This window comes from Fukomys damarensis, unplaced genomic scaffold, assembly GCF_012274545.1.
Source record: "Fukomys damarensis isolate Sample0158 unplaced genomic scaffold, DMR_v1.0_HiC HiC_scaffold_16, whole genome shotgun sequence".
In the NCBI taxonomy this organism is placed as follows: domain Eukaryota; kingdom Metazoa; phylum Chordata; class Mammalia; order Rodentia; family Bathyergidae; genus Fukomys; species Fukomys damarensis.
The window spans coordinates 23,452,706-23,473,437 of record NW_022900928.1 but is presented as its reverse complement, the minus strand read 5'-3'; the positions used below and the strand labels follow the sequence as shown (position 1 = coordinate 23,473,437).

Genomic DNA, 20,732 nt, shown 5'->3' with positions numbered 1-20,732 from the left:
GTCCCTGAACATATTTAAATTGCTTCTTGCTCTTATAGTCTTATCTTATTCTTTTTTCATTATTTAGAGAATACTTTATTAGTTTCTGTAATAAAACCCACATAGATATGACCTTACATATTTAGTACGATGTGTTACCCCTGTACGCATGGAAAAAAAAAATTAACATTTCTAGACCAATATGGTTGTCCATTTCTGTACAATGCCAAGTCAACACAGTAAATTGGGATGACTTTTTCCAAAGTTGGCAGCACCGTTAAAATTTCCCAAAATTAAATTTATAAATATGTGTGTGTGTGTGTGTGTGTGTGTGTGTGTGTGTGTGTGTGTGTGTATATATATATATATATATACACATATATAAAGACTAATAATAGTATGTTATGCATCAATAGCAGCAACAGCTTTTCCAGGTTCTGCAGTTGTCTGAACAAAATTATAGACATTCAGCACATTCCATTAAAAAAAAAACCCAAAAAAACCAAAGAAAAGAATAATATCCAGAGAACAGTGAAGTTCTGTTGCTGCTGTGGTACCTGGCACCATTTTTTCTATTAGCCTCTTAATCATTGTCTGGAAAGACAACATTCTAGAGTAATATCATTAAATGTAGCTCTGATAAAGGGGTAGCAATCTTATTTGCAGACAAAGTAAATTTCAAACCAAAACTGAATCTAGTATTATTGATGTAGGACAGTACTGTATCATGCCTCTATGAATGTGAAATATCTAGTGCCTGCTTTATGATACATAGCAGAGTGATGAATTTAACACACAAATTATGCTGAGGCCCACTGTGGAGTTATTCTAACAGTTTGCTTAACTCAATTAGTTAACAGCCCTTTAAGTGTCCAAGGATTTCCAAGACAGTTTCCTGAAAATGCCACCCACACTTGTACAGGGTGACAGGAACCCTCAAACAGCTGGCCTTCGTGCTTTAACACAGACTTACTTCGCATGCAGCGTCGACTGTGGTTTTCATCTTGCACTCCTCCATTCTTAGAAGATGATCCACCTGAATTTAGGTACAACCTGTTCATAATTTGAGAGTATACTTTTTATTTCTTCATGATTCCAATATTAACAAGCCATTTCAATGGAAAAATCCTATCAAAACTATGGAATCTGAAAAACAAAATAAACAAGTAAAAACCCCAAATGTAAGGAAATTAGTCCTACATATTGTGGACAGAAAATGTAAACAACCATGAAGACTATCTCCTTTTTGGAAATTAATAAAACTCACCAACCTAATACTACTAGAAACATAACTATACTAAAAAAATTAGATTTACTATTCTATCTCAGAAAGTAAAAAAACTTCTAGCAGAACGATTGAGGAACTCAGAGGGGGAGGACTTTGTTATTCGAGGGAGGATTTTAAGGAGGGCTCTTGGTAGATGGGAGGAATTCCAGATTGTATGTTTAAAAATATAGGCAATTATGGATTGTATCTTTTTAAATCTCAGAAATATGAATAGCTATAGCGCATGGTTAACATCTATAAAGAAGAAACAATTACTCATGTTGCTGGAAGAATTAAATCTCATTGACTCTTCTTTATCTTGATTCAGACTTTGCCACAGGATGGTATGTGTATTGCTTAAATTCAACAAGAGGTCTTATGCTCAACAGGGAGCAACATGGATCAATTGCTGGTGACAATTTTAAAAAAATCTCTCACTATACTCTTTTGGCCAACGTCAGAGGAGATCAACCTGCAAAACATTCATTTGTGCACTCCAGTTAAACGATGGTCAGAATGAATGTTATCGATTAGGAGGTTGTTCAGAAAACAGCCTGTAGTTTTGAAATTATTTTTGGTTTGAATATTTCCTTTGTTAAAAATACTCTGTTGAATTATGTCATAATGGCTATCGAGTAGTAATAAAAACTATAAATTTGGTGCATTGAACAAGTTCGATATCCATATCTCAGAGATATAACGTTGAACCAAACCCAGAATGCAGAAAGTGACACAATACCATTTATATAAGCTTCGGGTATACTCTCCAGTAAGATACATTATTTAGAATCCATTTAAGTAGTAATAGTATAAAAACATAAATAGTTTTGGGAACGATGCAATTGATTTCTAAAGGAATGAAAATACTACGTGGGAAAGGCACAAACAAGGCTGCTTGCTTTTGTTAATATTTTATTTCTTAATGTTGATTCCATATTCATGGATTGTGCTCTATTTTTTATGAATTTTGTTTTAACAAAGTAGATTACATAAAAGTTAGTTAGATTTGGTCTGAAAATACGATAATTGATATGGGATAATATGATAATATGATGATTTGATAAATATATATGTATTTATTCTACATAATATTATCTACACAATCTTCCCATTTTGTAATACTATCCTTTTAATATAATTTATGCTCATATAAACTGCATTTGTGTTGATGCAATTCCTTTCAAATAATTGTCTACTCACACATCATAACCTTCTTGTTTAATATGTAAGAGTTCTATAATTCATGATTTTTGGTGGGTCAAACATTGCTTTGTCATAGCTTTATCTTTAGATATATATTCTTTCTATTGCATTTAATTATGATTTTGTCAAGACTGTATAAACATGAATCATTGATATTTGTCTGGACTTCTCCCAAATTTTATAAATTCATAAAGTAGGAATATCCTTCCCACATAGTTGGATTTTGAAATTTTATATATGCAGGGGGAAAAAATCAAGTAAAAGCCAAGGTAGGATACACTTTTTTGTTTATTTAAAAAAAATTTTTTTTTGTTACCAGGGATCGAACTCGGGTCCTTGCGCTTGCAAGGCAGGCCACCGAACTGCTGAGCTAAATCCCCGGCCCCTTTAGTTTATTTTTAAATGAATTTACTTATTTGATAATTTATCCATTCATTTATGTTATGAATGTTATATTTATTCATTACTTATTGTATGCCTACTCCATACCCAACATGACAAAAGTGACTGTATTGTAAGATTTGGGGAAAGAGTAAACTCAGTGAGGAAAGAGGTCAAGGAAGAAATCCTCATTGTTTGTTTTTAAATCTGCAACAAGCGAGTTTACTACAAATTGTGCTGTGATTGTGTGTATCCTTTAAAATTTAAGCATTCAGTTACAGCTTCCAAGAAGAAAGGGGTTGTACACATGTCAGAAAGAAGGAAGGAAGAAGGATTATTTTCTGTCACTACCTACTATTGTCACCTACCTGCCATTGTCACCTGTCAGGACCACCTGGAACCAAGAGGAAAGACATGATAGAATCCCAGATTTCTGAATGTTGTTAAAGCATGGCTTCCTTCAGAGGAAAGCTATATACATGCTGTGAGTTTGTGTCTACACTCAAGTGTATCTGAGTCTTACAGAAGTTTCCATGAATGTATTATTTTCATAAGCCATTTAATTTGCCATTCACTTTCCTCTGCTCTTTCTTCCCTCTTACCCAAATCTCACCAAGTCTTTCTACAGGGCCTGGCTATAGCAGAATTTGCACTATATCAGGAATTAGAATCTGGCTCTCAGAGTCATACTTCTATTGAGTTACTTTGGTTGGTCTTCTGCATTTTGCAGTGGTTTTGGTAAAGTGCTTTTAAAAAATTTGAATACCTTTGTTTCCTCTGAACTTATGTAAAAAACTATCTGCCCACAAGTGGACCTAGAAACTTGGGTGGGGTGGGTCTAGAAGGAAAGAGGTTGTCAGGACAGAGAGTGATGGACTACAGACACAACACTGGAGTGCATGAAAGGCCAAGCCACTGATCTGAGACAGAGGTTGGAAGGGAAAGACAGAGGCTAGAGACTATTATTATTATTATTTTATTATTAATTTTGGTAGGATGCTCATCAGTAAGGGTAGTAAGTCCTTTTCCACCTCCGGAATGATTACTCCAGAAGTCAGTGTGTGATAAGAGGCACACATACTCAGATGGTGACTTTTGTGACACAGGCTCACATGTCCCCGTCTCAGAGAGTGTACCCATTATTCCACCTCTGTGGTGAGAGAATCTGCAATTAGAAAAATGTTGCATGTAATGCGCTATTATTAACTTTTTGTTTGCATTTTCGCATTTTTATTTTAGGTTCCAGATATGGGTAATATCACGTAACATTTCTCTTTCTGTGACTGGCTTATTTCTCTTAGCAGAGTTTTTCCTAAGTCTATCTCTGTGTTGTTGTGAATGTCACTATGTCCTCCTTTTTTTTTTTGGTACCCTGGGATTGAACTCGGGTCCCTGCTCTTGCAAGGCAGGCTAGTGAACCGCTGAGCTAAATCCCCAGCCCTAACTCCTCCTATTTTAAGGCTGATATACTTCTCCTCCCCCTTCATCCACCGAATCAGCTTTGAATTTAGCCACTCTTTTCCTAGCTCCTCCAAAACTAGCAAAGACTGAATATTCTGAGAATCTCTCAGATCAATTAGCCTCATCTCCTGGGAGACCAGGCCACCTCCAGGATCAGTTGTACACTTAATGGTAGCGGTGACTTGTGTATGAGGTGCAGAATAGCAAAGAGCTAATCTTGATACCCCGGGAGACACTTGTTCGGTTACTTAAAGGGCTCCTTTATGGATCCTCAGTGCCTGAGAGTGAGGAGTGAAGAGATGCGGGGCCATGAGTGTGGGCATCCCTGCGGATGTTTGCTGAAATATACGTTCACACGCATGTGCCTGCTCCCTGGAACACATCCACAGCAGGTGTCTGGGACCAGCTGCCCCCTCTCCTACTGCCTCACTTCAGGTGAGTGGTTCTCCGTGAGGGTGGGCTTCGGATTCCCATGCTAGCAGGCTGTTCTCTGAGCCGCGGCTTTGCAGTATCCCGCTGCCTAGTTCACTTCACCACAGTGGCAAAGCTCTCATCAAAAAAAGATCCTTTCTCTCTCAGGTGTCTCAGAAAATGTGTTTTCTGAACTTCTGAATGTAAGATTTCCTTATAAGCTTTGCAGTTAGCTTAATTTTTTTTTTTTGTATTTTTAACCATTTTTGTTTTGCAGACTTCAAATAATATTTTTAGTGGAAACATCTTTAAAATATATAAATGGGTTAAGATGTTATTTTATTAAGAAATTAATTTGTCTTCAATAAAAACATTCATTATAAAATATACTCTCATAGATATTGATGGTGTTATACTACATCGCTCCTCCTGTCAGATTACAGTACACTGCTGTACTGTATATACAATTATGACTTCATTTTCGTGTATCTTAGTGTTCCAGTCCTTATTTTCCAGTCTGTAACTCTTGAATTTTAAAACTGAAGCTCAGTTAGTTTCCTCTGCTCCCCTCAGGTACTCCACGAGGGTGCCACCATGACCACTTGCAATGGCACCGGCCGCCCCTCTTTCTTCATTCTCCAAGGCATCCCTGGGATGGAAGACAAACACAGGTGGATCTCTGTCCCCTTCTCTTCCATGTACTTCATCACCGTGCTGGGGAACCTCACCATCCTCTTCACCATCTCCACGGAGCGCTCCCTGCATAAGCCCATGTTCCTGCTCCTCTGCTTGCTGGCCCTGACGGACCTGGGCATGTCCACAACCACGGTTCCTAAGGCACTGTGCATCTTCTGGCTCGGCCAGAGTGAGATCAGCTATGAAGGGTGTCTGGTCCAGCTGTTCTTCATTCATTCCATTTCTGCCATGCAGTCAGCTGTCCTGACCTCCATGGCCTTTGACCGCTACGTGGCCATCTGCAAGCCCCTGCACTATGCCACCATCCTTTCCAACAGCCGCATTGGGCTCCTCAGCCTCGTCAGCTTGGTGAGAGCCATCCTCTTTGTTCTTCCCATGCCCATCCTCCTCCAGCACAAGCCCTTTCATGCCAACCGTGCCATCCAAGCCACTTACTGTGAGCATATGGCTGTGGTGAAGATGGTGTGTGTGGACACCACAGTCAACCGGATGTACGGCCTGGTGGTGGCTCTGCTGGTTGTTGCGCTGGACATCTCAGCCATTGCTTCGTCTTATGTGCTAATCATCCAGGCTATAATGCGTCTCTCTTCAAAAGAAGCCCACCACAAAGCTGTCAATACCTGCACCACACATATCTGTGTCATGCTGATCTCTTACACTCCCTCACTTTTCTCTTTTCTCACTCACCGCTTTGGCCGAGGCATTCCAGCCCACGTCCACACGATTCTTGGCAACCTCTATTTTCTTGTACCTCCAATGCTCAATCCTATTATTTATGCTGTAAAAACAAAGGAATTTTGGAACAAAGTGACCAAATATGGTTTCTGCATGAAGGGGCTCATGAGCATTTCCCATAGTCAGAAACTTGTTTGATAACCCAGCAACTGTGAATCTAAGAAGAAATGTTAAGTATATACAGTTTTGGGGAAATTTGTCTTATGGTAGAACTATGCCATGCTGACACTGACAGATTAGGTATCAAAATGTTTATTTTTGGACAGAGAAGCTAAAATCTAAGAACTTTTTGGTCTCAGCAATTCCAAAGCAAGGCAGTTATCCTCTGTGAAATAAAATAATAGCACTTCATCTCTATATTTGGTTAGGCAAATTATATATGATAATGTATCAAAGAGCACTTTAAACAAAAACACTCACTGATCTCATGTAAGATCCAGCAGAATTGCCCCACACAGGGAGAAGAGCGAACGTAAGAGCAAACAATACCTTGCCTACCACTTGGGAGTAGTAGAATACTATTGACTTTGCCAAGGCAAGGGCCAAAGTGCATGTAGTTATGGGTGTGTATTTGTATTTGTGTGTTCAAGGGTAAGGTGAAAGGTGGAGAAGATTTTTTTCTGGGACTGAGAAGGGACGGGAAATTTTCAAACTTTAATTTAGAGTCACTGATTATTACCCCCACTTCCAAAGCTTTATAAATGGACAGCAGGACTTGCTTCTTTGTTATAAGCTGAAAGACTATGGCTTTTGTTTGTTTGTTTGGTACCAGAGATAGAACTTGGGTCCTTGAGCTTGCAAAGCAGGTGCTGGAAGCCCTGGCCCCCAGGACTGTGCACAGGAAACCATCTCCAATTTCTAGAGAAACTTCAGAGGAAAAAGGAACAATAGGAAGCTCCTCGGTGTAGACGTTTAACATGAATATTAACTAAATTCATACTTGCAGAAGCTCCTGGAGTCAAATCTGCTTGTCTCCATTCCAGCATCTGAGGAGACTCTCCTGTTTTACTTTTTAAAAAATTTTATTTTATTTGTGCATGTTTGTAGTTCATGTAATTATCAATTGTCTTGGAAAACGGTTAGATATATGTATTACAGCTTGGTTCTTTTTGGTTTTTATCCTCTTCACCATCCCTCTCCCTCTTTCCCTCCTCCTGTAGGTCTCGTAACCCACTTTTCATTCTTGTTCACATTATTTGTCGTGGCTCATGTTAAGACCTGTAAAGTTTACATTCAGTGGGGTTATCAGGTCCTGTGCGCGGCATATCTTCTTTCTTTCTATTTCCTCTTCCCTGCTCCTCACCACTTGCCCTTCTTCCCTTGGACCTCCTAAGGCTCTCCTGTTATGAGACAATTATGAGAATGTTATTTTAAGGGTTGTAGCTATAAAAGTCAGTTTTGAAATGAAAGTTATTATGAAATAGTTTGTGTAAAGATTGTTATTGTAACATCTTATGTGAGCGAACACAAGACCACACCATACTTTGGGATTAAGAGGATCTACCCCTTGAATTCATTATACAGAATTGTTTGTTCTTTAATTTTTAAATTTTAGTACCAAATAAACATTAATCTTTACTAAGAGAAATCAATTTCCACAATTACTGCTAATTCAGGTAACCTTAGAAGATATTCTTTAAAAGCCATTTTAAAGACTAGCAGATGAGTATTAGGAACAAGATGGGAATCAAGAGAGGGGAGCAAAGAGAGAGTGGATAATAGTATGTTATGTGCCTGTACTATACAAATATTTCTGAATGAAACCCACTATTCTGCATAACTAATATGCACTGCTAAAAATAAATAAAAATAAAAGACTTCTAGAAGTAGATCTTCTATAGATATGCATAGTTCTCATTCTTTACTTTTCTGAGTCATTCTTTGTACAGAACTAAATAAGAGTGTTATTATGTTGCTATTCATTTTTTGTTGCTTCTGTGGTTGAAGAAACATGAATAGCTCATAAAGCAGGCAGGTGTCATAGAACAGATAAAAAATATTCCTTCTGTTCCTGAATAGCTATGCAGCATTTTGTAGTTTTATGGGAACAGCTACAGATTTGTTTCTTTTAAAATTATAAGAAGATCAGAGGATAAATATTGAATATAGTGCAAATAGTTAATATCATAAGAATAGGGAGCGTAGTGAGGGAGATCATGCAAAGCGCCTGACTGCAATAGAAGAAAACCTCATCAGAGTTCAGAGGATTTTAAACGTGAACTGTGCGTAGTTGGTATCAGTCAAAAAGTAGCATATATATCTCATAAACAGTCCAATTTCAGGTAAACTATACTTTGAATACATACCAAGAATTTGATCACAGAAAGTTTAAGCCATGGTTGAAAAATGACAAATGAAAATTATTTCAATTTGCATCCAAGGCTCCTCCCATCTCATTGAATTGTCTGCCATTTGCTTAAATATTAGTGGTAAAATAAATTAATTTTGTTTTCCATATGTTTTTGTCTGTATGTTGTAGGCCATTCATTATTCTGTATGTCACTTTATTTTCCAGTAACCGAAAGTATTTTGACACTCTTGCCTACTCTAACGCAACTTCTTTAATCTGAAATTCTAAAAACTGGGATAAAGATATTAACATCAGGGTAAATGATACAGCATGGAGATCTCTACAAATTTGAAGGTCGAATATTTTAATTTTCAGCAAATTGCTAAGGGAGAATTTAAGAAAAAAAATGCATCCTTGACATAATGTAATTATTTATACATATATTCTGTGGGACAAGATGTATAGTAAATATACATCATTTATTATATAGATGTACAAAAACAACATCAGTAGTAAAATTGTACTGTCATTTGACATAAATGGAAAAACCATTATTTTATTTTATTTTTTGTTTATTTAATGATGTCTCTTTTGAGGGGGAGGATACCAAGGATCAAACTCAGGACCTTTCACTAGTGAGTTGGGCAGCAGAACCATTGAGCCAAACCCTCATCCCCTAATAATGTCTCTTAATAACTGTTCTGTATCAACATAAGGATCTTATTTTTCAAAACTTATCACATTCCATGGTAAGTTTGTCAACAGTAATTTAAGCAATCACCTTTTGATGGGCAGATGTTTGTTTCAGCTTTTATTGTTTAAAAAAACTGCATGTGAGTTCTCTTATTTTCACTACATATTCATTTTTTTGCACAAAGTAAATATTCCTGAAGAATAAATATGTCAGAATAGTTATTAAATAAGAGAGTAAGTGCAATTTTTAAGCTTTTTTTTTTCCTTTCCTGGATGGAATCTAGGGTTTCCATACGTTAACCAAGCCCTCTTCCACTGAGTTACCTCTCCAGGTTTTACTTTTCTATTGCAAAAGTTTTCCCTGATTATCAAAATATGCAACTTTAAAAGTACCATTTAAGTATAACGTGTAGAATGCCAACATCACACCAGATCATGACTGGTAATATTTTAACACATGCATCAACTCAGAGTTGATGTATCAAATTGCCACAAATTAAGTAGCGTAAAACAATGGGTTTTTTTCTTATAGTTCTGTAGATGGCAAGCCCCAAAACGAGTCATCAGCAGGGCCCTGACTCACTGAAGGCTGTAGAGGGGAATCTTTCCTTGCCTCCTTCCTGGCTTCTGATGGCTGCTGATTATCCTTGACATTCCTTTCTTTGAAAATACAGTGCTTTAATTTCTGTCTCAGTTGTCTCAGCATCTTCCTTGTTCGTCTCTTCACGTCATCTTCTCTTTGTCTATGTACAAATATCCCTTTTCTCATAAGGAAACAAGCCATTAAGTTAAGTCACACCCAAATCCAGTATTATTTCTTTTTTATTGTATTTATTGGTACTTTTTAGGTATACAGTACAATTACATTCATCATTGGGAGCTTGTACTTTTACATGACAGATCTTGGTTCTTATTTTTTCCTCATATCCCTGTCCTCCCGTCACCCCCTCCTCCCTTCCCTATTTACAAAGACTTTGCTTCCATTTTTTCATTTTCTCATATTTTTTTCTTTTTCCTTCTTTCCTTTCCCTTACCCTTTCCACTTCCCCTACAGTATCATTTCATTTTAACTTGATTACAGCTGTGAAGATCTTATTTATTAATGAGGCTCTATTCTGAACTTCTGTGCGTACATGAATTTTGGAAGGTGTGTTATTCAATCCAGTAAAATGTGTATCTGTTCAGACATATTTGTTGTGCTAACAAAATTCTACAAGTATTCTTACTAAAAAAGGGTTTATATAGTATTTTGCAATTTATTATTTAACCTAATATTGTTTGACAGTAATCCTGTAGATTCATCTCATTTTTTTTTGTTTTTTTAATTTTATTGAGTTTATTGGTACATTTTAGGGATACAGTACAGTTACATTCATTGTTGGGATCATGTACCTTTACATGGCAAGTCTTGATTCTCATTTTTTCCCCTTACCTCTGCCCTCCCTTCACCCCCTCTTCCCCTCCCCATCTACAAACATTTTATTTTCATCTTTTCATTCTCTCACATTTTTTTTCTTTTCCCTTTTTGTTCTTCCCCTACACATCACACCTTCCCTACACCTTTAGCTCCTTTCTTCAAATTTCTAAATGTCAGTAATCTTATTAGAATCTTATGCATTGTTGCAGAATATTCACACCAGGGAAACTATTTGGTATTTACACATGTGGGACTTATTTATTTCACTTAGGAGTATATCTTCAATATGTATCCATTTTCCTATGAATGAATCTATTCTCTCGCTCTTTATGGCTGAGTAATATTCCATTTTATAGAAAAACCACAACTTCTTTATCCAGTTTCCAACGGATGGGCAAATAGGCTGTTTCCAAGATTTAGCTATTACAAACTGTGCCGCTATAAACATGGGTGCACATACTTCTCTGTGATATGATTCTTTTAGTTCTCTTGGAAAGATACCCAACAGAGGGATGGCTGGGTCAAATGGAACCTCCAGTCCAAGCTCTTTGAGGTATCTCCATATTGATTTCCATAGTGGTTGCACTAGTCTGCACTCCCACCAACAATGGAGGAGGGTTCCTTTCTCCCCACAACCCCGCCAACATTTGTTATTGTGTGATTTCTTGATAGCAGCCATTCTTTGTGGGGTGAGGTGGAATCTCAGTGTTGTTTTCATCTGCATCTCTCGAATGACCAGTGATGTGGAACATTTTTTCATATATTTTCTTGCTGCTTTCACTTCTTTGTATGAGAAATGTCTGTTCATTTCGGATGCCCATTTTTGGATCGGGTCTTTATATTTGGGGGGACTGATTGTTTTGAGTTCTTTATATATCCTTGATAATAGTCCTTTGTCTGAGGTACAGCTGGTAAAAATTTTTTCCCACATTGTAGATTGTCTCTTAGTTCTGCTAATGGTTTCTTTTGAAGTACAGAAGCTTTTTAGTAATATGAGATCCCAGTTGTTGATTCTTTCTGCTAGTTCCCGTGCTACTGAGGATTTGTTCATAAAGTTTTTTCCTCATCTCATTTTTTACAAAAGCTGTTTCTTAGTATTTTTCAACTAACCCTATATTAATAGACACTTAGGTTGATCCTAATTATTCACTTTTATAAATAATACTGTGGGTTTAGATAACAGTTTGGAAAACTATTGCTTATTAGCTGAATTTGGTCTGCTGTCTGTTTTTGTAAATAAATTGTTTTTTGGGGGGGACACAGGCAAACCTTTTTGTTTACATGCATCTGTGGTACTTTTGCACTACAATGATAATTTGTTATCAGTTGTGACTGAGATCACAGTGCCTGGAAAGCCATAACCACCTATTATCTGCAATCTTGTAGGAAGACTTTACTGACTTCTACTTTTTGAAATACAGGAGTCAGTGAGAGATTGTGGGAAATAACCACCATAATTTCTCTTTATCTCCAAATCCCAGTGTCATAAAAGGGAGATACAAGTGTTTCCTTAATACAATAAGACTTAATTTTCTGAAGGATTTACTTTCTGCAATTTGAAATCCATCACTGAAGTCCCTTCAAAGTGGTGTCTCCATTGAGTGCTCCTCACCAATGAGAATGGCAAAGGAGCCATTGTAAGGGAATGTGGGGCATTTTGGTGGGCTCTTCGGTCAACCTACTTTGGTTTTTGTGGCATTCTAAGGCCTCTCCACCCCAACTTTTCTTTCTCCTTAGTGTAGGGTTAAACTTATGGTATATAAGTTGTCCTAATCTACAATGCTTCTCGATTGCCTTTCATACAAGTATTTTACTAAAACAAAACCATGTATGTTTAAACCCATTTTGGCTTCTGCTTTTCAGAGGACTCAGGTGAAGTCGGATTGAGAGTGGTACAAGTGATTAGATGAGAACGAGGATTTACCTGGCAGCCAGAGGATGCTCTACTGATTTGTAGGAGGAGAAATATAGTGCATGACAGGATGTTGCGGCTGAATTGCTAAATATGTTAGCAGTGCAAATAAATGTGGCACTTGAAAAAATGTAAACATTTGAAAAGTATCAAGGAAGCAGCATCTACAAAAACAGTGATTATCGGCAACTCATTTTGATGCTTTATAGAAGGATAATGAAAAGCTCAGAACCACTAACCAGCATTTAATAACTAAACATGAGAACCAGAGAGTCTCGGTAGTAGCAGTGCATGAAGAGATCTTCATTACCTATAGTAGAAGGGTGGACAAAATTGGATAGCAGACTGTAGATTTAATTATGAGAGTCACAGGGCTCCAGTGATATTTGAACATTCAATTACAGCGATTCTGATTACAGCATAAGTGAGGGTCCTCAGAGAGAAAACCCAGAATCTTAAAAAATGGGGCAGCTTTTGAAGAGCGTGACTTGATAGTCTATTTTGGACCTCTGGAGAGATGCAGAGATGCTATTTACAAACTAGAAGATGTTGCAGAAGACTTGCCCTCCAAAAAAAAAAGTAGGCTCTTCCTCTCCTGGCTGCCTGGCTGATAAGTAGGGCAAAAATCACTGAGTAATATAGGTAGGGTACATTTTAGACCTCATAAGAGATTAAAAAGAGAAACATCTAGAGAATTATAAGGACAAGATGGGATATACTGGGAGGCACCAAGGCACTCTCTGTGACTGAATTTTGAAGGTGCTTAATTAAAAGCTTAGAGTATAAAGTGAGATAAGCAATCATTAACTTACTGTCTCAGGAATCCGTTGTTGGAAATTAGTGTCACCACTAAAAACTTAACAATGCAGTTATCATTAATGGTGTTATTCCACTGCCTGATTAATCCTACTCCATGCAGGAATGGGTGGGTCCTTCAGAACACCTGCAAATGACTTCAGACTTAATTAGCAGTTCTGATTATTGCTGATGTGTCAGATGTAGTTTCACAAGTAGAACAGTATATGTAAGGCCCTGTGCACATGGTAAGTGGTCACTGACTTATCAAATACATTTCTTTCTATTTCAACTAGAAAGCTGAATCATCAAGAGCATTGACATGGAACAAATATTTATTTATAGTTGTTTCAAAGCTCTGTCCTGTATAGCGATATATATATTCCGTAGAAATCCAGACTCCCATCTATTCAACTGTAATATCTATTATGTTGTAGGGAAGATGAACCATTGCCTGATACATTACAGGGACAGCTTGGACATGTGCACTCCTGAGTGTGGAGGATAAATCCTACAAAAAGCCAGGAACTGGCTGATTCAATGATGTTTTTAAGAGCCCTGAAATCAAGAAAGCACTAAGATATTCTCTCCAAATCAGAAGACAAATTATATTTTGCAGGAAATATTCCCCTTCCTCCACTTCTATAAAGAGGGGAGAGCAGAGTTTAATAATCCTCTGTAAAGTTGATTTGACACATCCCACACCTAGGAACACTACTTCAGCCAAGTGACCTGGAAAGCCGGCAGCTTTAACTAGAAGCAAGAAACAGTAGGCCCAGGCTTTTGTGCAATTACCTTTCCTGCTTTCACTGTATGACCAGGGAAACCTAGGTTATAGGAATATCTGTGGCAAGACAGGGACTAATGGCAAGTTCCAGTAGGAGTACCACAGTGTGGATTCTGAAATTTTGGAGTGAGGCCACACTGTCCCTAGTAGCAGAGAATTGCTTGCCTTCTTTTTCTCTTTTGATACTGGGAATGAATCCAGGGTCTTTGCACTGATATACATTCCTATGTAAGACTTGAATAAGCGAAAGTGGCTCCATGCTAATAGGCCAGAGACTGTGCTTCTTCATATGCTAATTGCTAACTTGGCTGACAGCCGGCCCAGGGGCAAATGGTTACTGCATAAGATAAGCAGTGTGTTTGAATTCTTGGTCCTCTGGTAGTTCTGTGAATGCCCTGACCTATGTTTGAACTTTTTGTTTAGAAAAATCCTATAAAAAAGACCTCAGCCCCAGAGCAGTTTCCTCTCTGAGCTACCTGGCTCCGGGAGTGCCATCGGGCCAGACTAATAAAGGTCTGTTTACCATCTAGCCTGATGTGCTCCTTCCTGGGTTTCTCATTTCTCCCTTGAGCTCCCAGAGCCTCGCTGGGTTTCAGGACCCAGCATCGTGGAGGCCTTTTAGGTAGACTTTAGGTCTTAAACCTAATACTTTCTTGCATTTTACATTGAGACAGGATCTTATTAAGTTGCTAAATTCCCCAGTCTGGTTTCAATCTTGTGATTCTCCTTTCTCAGGCCCCCAGATTTCTAGGATGACAGATCTGTACCACCATAACTGGCTTTGCTTGCCTTTTGATACTGAACCCTGGTAGAGATAAAACAAACCCAGACAACGTGATAATGAGCTTCCAGGATGTTTCAGAATGATCCCTGCTTTGTGGAACTCAAGCTCTTTTGCATTTTTTTTTGTACCTGGGATCAAACTCAGGACCTTGTTCTTGCAAGGCAGGTGGCAGAACCATTGAGCTAAGGCCCCACCCTTTGCAATTTTGTTACACTTTGTGTGGGGTTAGTCTTCCTGACCAATAGACTTTAGCTATGTGGGTGTGTCTTCTTAGTAGGGAGAGGGGAGGGAGGGGAGAAAAAAAGGATAAAAAGGAATTAAGATGTTATGTAACTGTACCAACTCCACACAAAGAATATAAACATTCTGTATTGCAAATATGTACTAATAGAAAAAGTTTTTTTTTAAAGTGGATCCAGCAGCTTTTCTTAAGTGTTCAGATGTCTTCAGTCCCCACTGACACCTACCCTTGCACCTAATGAAAGAAAAACAAGTCAGAGCCACCTGCCAAGTTGCACCCAGATTTCTGATTCTCGAAAACTTTTTGAGATAATAAGTGTTGTTGTTCTAAGTTGTTTTGTTTTAGGATTCTTTCAGTAATTCTTTATTACTTATTTTTCCTTTGACAAAAAGACACTGGGAACAAATACATTTAAAATGACATGACATTTTTTATAATGGACAAATACATATTTTCTGGATATTGTCTACAGGAAAAAAAATTATAATGATATCTGCAGAATCACAGTCATTCAACACAATTCCTACCTCTAAAAAAACACAAAAGTTTAATTTTTAAAATTGTTCTTTAATTTTTAGCAACATTCTCAGAAACAAGATCCTTATTCAAATAAGTGATCTACGACTACCTAGGAGACAGGACACTGTGAAGAGGAAAAAGTCATTTTTGCCATGAACTCTGCATCAGCACAATCCAGTCAGTACTAGGGAAGTAGTGTACTGCTGCTAAATTTTTTAAAAAGCATGATGACAGCCAATTTCCTGAGAGTTGTCACTTGATCAGGTGGTGTACAATGACAAGTATACCAGATTCCTTCCAGCAAGAAAATACTTGTTAAAAACAAAGACTTTGGAAACAGTAAACACAAAGAAAACTGAAGCACATATGAATTCTCCAGCAAGACAAGAAAAGATAATATTTATCACTTACACTGCAATTTTCCATGTATTTGAAGAACACGAGCACAGATGCGGAAGTCATCAGTGGCCCTGTGCCATCCACATGTCCCTATTAGACACACAGAGAAAGAGATATCTTAAGATCCCTCTTTTGTAGTTCATAGTTCCATTGAAGTACAAATCCGTCAGCACTTTCTGGAGTGCTGGCTTGGTGGGCCAAGTTATTGTCAGGTGGTGTTATTTTCCATCCACTGCCGGGATTCTTGCTGGGACTCACAGCCTACACACTTCCTCTGCACAGGCATTTGGCCACCTTGCCTCGTATTTCCTTCATCTTTATACCATAGATGACAGGATTGAACACTGAGGGTAAGAGAAGGTAGAGGTTGGCGAGGAGAATATGGGTGTGAGGTGGAATGTTGCGACCAGTGCGGTGTGCAATGGAAGAAAAGAGAGCAGGCACATATGTGATGAGGATGACAAAGAGGTGGGCTGAGCAGGTGTTGAGGGCCTTGAAGGTGGCATCTCTGGACTTAAGGCGTATCACAGCCTGAAGGATGAGGGCATAAGAGAAACCAATGAGCAGTAGATCAAGTCCTACCACAAGCAAGATCACAAAGAGTCCATACATACGATTGGGTCTGGTGTGGCTACAGGCCATTTTCACCACAGCCATGTGGTCACAGTACGTGTGAGGAATGACCATGCTGCAGAAAGTCAACTGTTGAAGCAAAAGAGGTATGGGCAGGATAAGAATCACAGCCTTGGTGAGAGCCATCAGTCCCAAGCGTCCAATTAGAGAAAAGCTCAGAATTGTGTTGTAGCGTAATGGCTCACACACAGCCACAAAGCGGTCGAAGGCCATCGCAACAAGTAGAGCTGATCGTACCACAGATGCTCCATGGATGAAAAACATCTGAGTGAAACAGGCTTTGGCAGCTATGTCTCGATCATTGAACCAGAAAAGGCACAGGAGCTTGGGCATCAGAGCCAGAGTGGATATGAGGTCAGCCACCATCAGCAGAGCCAGGAGCAGGTACATTGGGGTATGAAGTGTGGGCTCTGTGACCACCAGGAACAGGATAGCACCATTGCCAATGAGGATAGCCAAAAACATGGAGGAGAAAGGAACTGATAGCCACAGGTGCTGTGACTCTAAGCCAGGTATGCCCATCAGCTTGAAAGTCACAAAGCTGGAATGGTTGAAGATTAGCATGGCAGCAACCATCGTTGGCTGTTAAAGAAAATTTAAACACCTGCTCATGAGACAAAGGTGGTGGGTTGTTTTTATCAACAGCTTCTAAAGACTGGCTGAGCTGGGTACCAGAAAAACATGGCAGAATGCCTCTTTGGAATCATGAAATCTGCAATCTGGTTTTAGATCTATCTCTGAACACCTTTATTGTTTTCATAGTGCAGTCTTTATGGGGCTTTGACTTCTTATCCTTTTATCGGATATTGTAGTGGACCTTTATTCTCACCACCCCAGATCCACAATGTGATACTTAAACTTTTTTCTTAAATTCTGAGTAAGAATAGGGAAGTCCTGTGTCTTACTCTTAACAAGGCTGATAGTTCATCTAACTAAATGCGATCCACCTCAAGAGTTAGTGGAGTCTTTCAGCCCATTCAGAAATCATAGGCTGTTGTAAAAAAACAATTTTTCTTTTCACATTACTTTCTCCCTCTAACAGAAACTAGGCTATGCCCTGAGCATATTGCATTCTGTACAACCAGATGTTGCTTTTATGAATTTAGTTCCTCACAGACTACAGCTCTTGAAAGTAGAGTATGTGTCAGATCGTCTTACTCTCCACTGCTTTTCAGACCTGTGCTTCTCTTTCCATTTTGAAAACTCAGGCCCTTTTGAAACATGAGTTGTCAGCTCATCCTACATTTACCTGTTGTGTTCTCGATCACCTTTCCTCGTCTGGCCCCATTTTAGTACCGTCGTCGTATGTAGTTATCTTTTTTGCTGCCCCTCTTTCTGTCACTTCTTACATAATTTTTTCCATAATTAACTCATATTAGCAATCAAACAAGGAACTTTGTATTTTATTTCTTGAACCCCTCACTTCCTATAGACTTTTTCATACCCCACCTCAGCCCTTCACAGTATTGTTAATAATTCACTAGAATAACTGCACCACCTTCAGAATCTCATTTTTAAGAACCCAATCTCTTCTGTGTAGCTCAGGTTTTCCAAATTTACTGTTCCCAGCATCTTTTAGTTCAATAATTCCTTGACTCTGTAAGTTTTTTGTAACCCATCAATGCCAGCACCATTTTTAGGGGTCTGTTACCCTTTTACTTCCTCACCATTTCCATTGCTATAATTATTTGCTCTTGTTTAACCTTCTTTGTTCTCTTCCTTACACATACTAATATAGTAAAGGTACAATTCTAGCTGAGCTCATTTCTGTCTGTTCTGTACCTATACCTGAGCAACTAAACATAACTTCCAAGAAGCCTAGAACCACGACTGATGGTTTTAATTTAACCACAATTCTCAGGTGAGTTCTTAGAACACTCAGGAACCACAGTGTGTTTCTATCCACACCGCTATTCTATTAGACATTTTACTGTCTCTTTTTGATCTTCCAGCATTTCTGCCTCCAAATCTGAGGATGATCTTTCTCTTTTCAAGAAAACAGAACAAATCAAAACAGAATCTGCTCATTCCCCCAGCACCCACTGAATTGATACCCACACACTGGGTCTTCTTATCTTCATAAGAATGACTTGCCACATTCTCATTTGAGGAATATTCATCTGCTTCCGAACGGAGTCCCATTTGTTTTGTCTCAATCAGAAGCTGTTCCTGCAGTACATCACCTCTGCAATGTCACTGACATTCCCTTTTCCAACGATGTTTCCACTCTGCTCACATTCACCGTCACAAATGTAGCTGGATGTCTTTAGCTCTCCCCTGGACCCCTGATGGAGATCTCCATTTGTCTTTGCACTTTTCTCTTTCCTACACAATCCTTATTGTCTACAGAGCTGTCATATTATCTTTAAAATTTTTGAAATTATAAAAAAAAATTTGAAATTATAAATAACTCTCCATGGCTTGCTTTTATAGATAAACAATAAACTCAGATAGACAAAACCATCTACCATGATGGACAAAGCCCTGTGAGAAATGCTTTCGCCATGGACGCTCATGTTAGTCATGATAAGCAGAGCAGCACCTGGCTTCAGTTCACTGCTTCAACTTTATCATCCGACTCTCCCCTATTCTTGATACCATTCTTAAGATCATACCCACACTTCATTCTCGATCATGCCACTCTTCTCTTAGTGTGAGGAACTTTGCTGCCCAATGACTGACTGCCTGTGCAGTTCTATGTCACACAAACCTTCACATCATTTACTCCCTATTTTTGATGCTAAATCTGGGGAACATTCACTGCTCTTAAATTTCTGTTTTAGTTATACTAAAGTACACATCATTAAAAAAAATCAGGGTCTTGCTATGTTGTACGGTCTGGTCTTGAATTCTTGGGTTCAAGGGGATCCTCCTACCTCACCTTTCCAGAAAGGTGAGAATACAGGTATATGCCACCACTCCTGGACCTACATGTTTAAAAAAAACACTTTGTTTCTAAATATCTTTATTAGAGATTCTAAAGGTGATTCATAGTCTTGGCTACATATCGGGAACACTGAGAAATTTAACAATCTTGACACCCAGCTGAATCAGACACCAACCGAATCAGAACTTGCAGAATTGGATCCTAGGAGATTACATTCTGTAGAGCTTGTGGGGTTATTTCCCTGTGTGGGCATGTGGACTATGACCAGTCCAAGAGCTAAATTAGAAACTGTAGTTGCAAGCATGCATAAAACTTGGTCCTCCTTCCCTTCTTTTTATCCACTTTTTTTTGTCCCTTTGCTTCTCCCCATTTTTCATTGTTCTTTGTTCAGCAGGTTAATTGACTTATGATGAACAAACAGCAACAACAGAGTTTATAACTGTGTAAGTAGCAACACATGCTGTAACTGAGCTGTAAAAGAATGTATAGAGCAGGAAGGAATCCTTTTTTATACCATGGCATGGAAAATTTTAGAGAAGTAAAATTTGTTACTGCCTGAAACAATGATGATTCATTCATTCAAATGAAAATCATTCTAAATAGAGGAGGAAAAGTAAAAAAGACACAATATGAGAAAATGTAGCTGCACATAAAGAGGATATGGAGTGTGATATGGAGTCCTGGGGACAAGGTCAGAAACCAACCACTGACAGCCTCTGTTGTCTAGAATGTTTTCCACATCCCTCTTTTCTCTTGACGAACATGTTCAGCTCACCCCTATCTTCTCTTTTACTCTCTTGCTCCCATCATGGCTTTGCCTATATCTGCTGTGCTTCTCTTACCTGACCCTCAAGCTACACTTCCTTCCTTTCAACAACTGGTGTTTAGTAAGTACTCACTATGAGGAAAGATTTGTAAACTTACACCACTTTGACATATGTGATAATATTTCTGCAGTTGTTGTTGTTGTTACAGTACTGGAGATGGAACCCAGGACCATTGCATTGAGCTATATTCCCAGCCCTTCTTAAAATTTTTTTTTTTAAATTTTGAGACAGAGTCTAGTTGAATTACTAAGTTGCCCAGACTGGCCTCATGTGATCTTAAAGTTCTGGATTTTTGGATGGTTTACTCCCTCACTCCTTAAAGACTTCTGTACAGTTTCTCTGCTTTCAAAAAAAAAAAGGCAGTAATTTCAGCGTCAGAAGGTAGATATATTGCATAGATAGAGAACAAATGCAA

The 20,732-nt window shown here is 38.4% G+C and overlaps 2 protein-coding genes across 2 annotated transcripts; one reads left to right on the top strand and one right to left on the bottom strand.

Annotated features, from left to right (window-relative positions):
• The first annotated feature begins 5,296 nt into the window (after positions 1-5,296).
• Positions 5,297-6,271, top strand: LOC104865870 (putative olfactory receptor 52P1). The gene has a single exon (XM_010629630.3). It carries the CDS (start codon positions 5,297-5,299, stop codon positions 6,269-6,271), a length of 975 nt encoding a protein of 324 aa, XP_010627932.1.
• A 9,960-nt stretch (positions 6,272-16,231) lies between these two features.
• On the bottom strand, positions 16,232-17,167 carry LOC104865880 (putative olfactory receptor 52P1). The gene has a single exon (XM_010629639.1). The coding sequence runs from the start codon at positions 17,165-17,167 to the stop codon at positions 16,232-16,234; it is 936 nt and encodes a 311-aa protein (XP_010627941.1).
• Between the last annotated feature and the right edge of the window lie 3,565 nt (positions 17,168-20,732).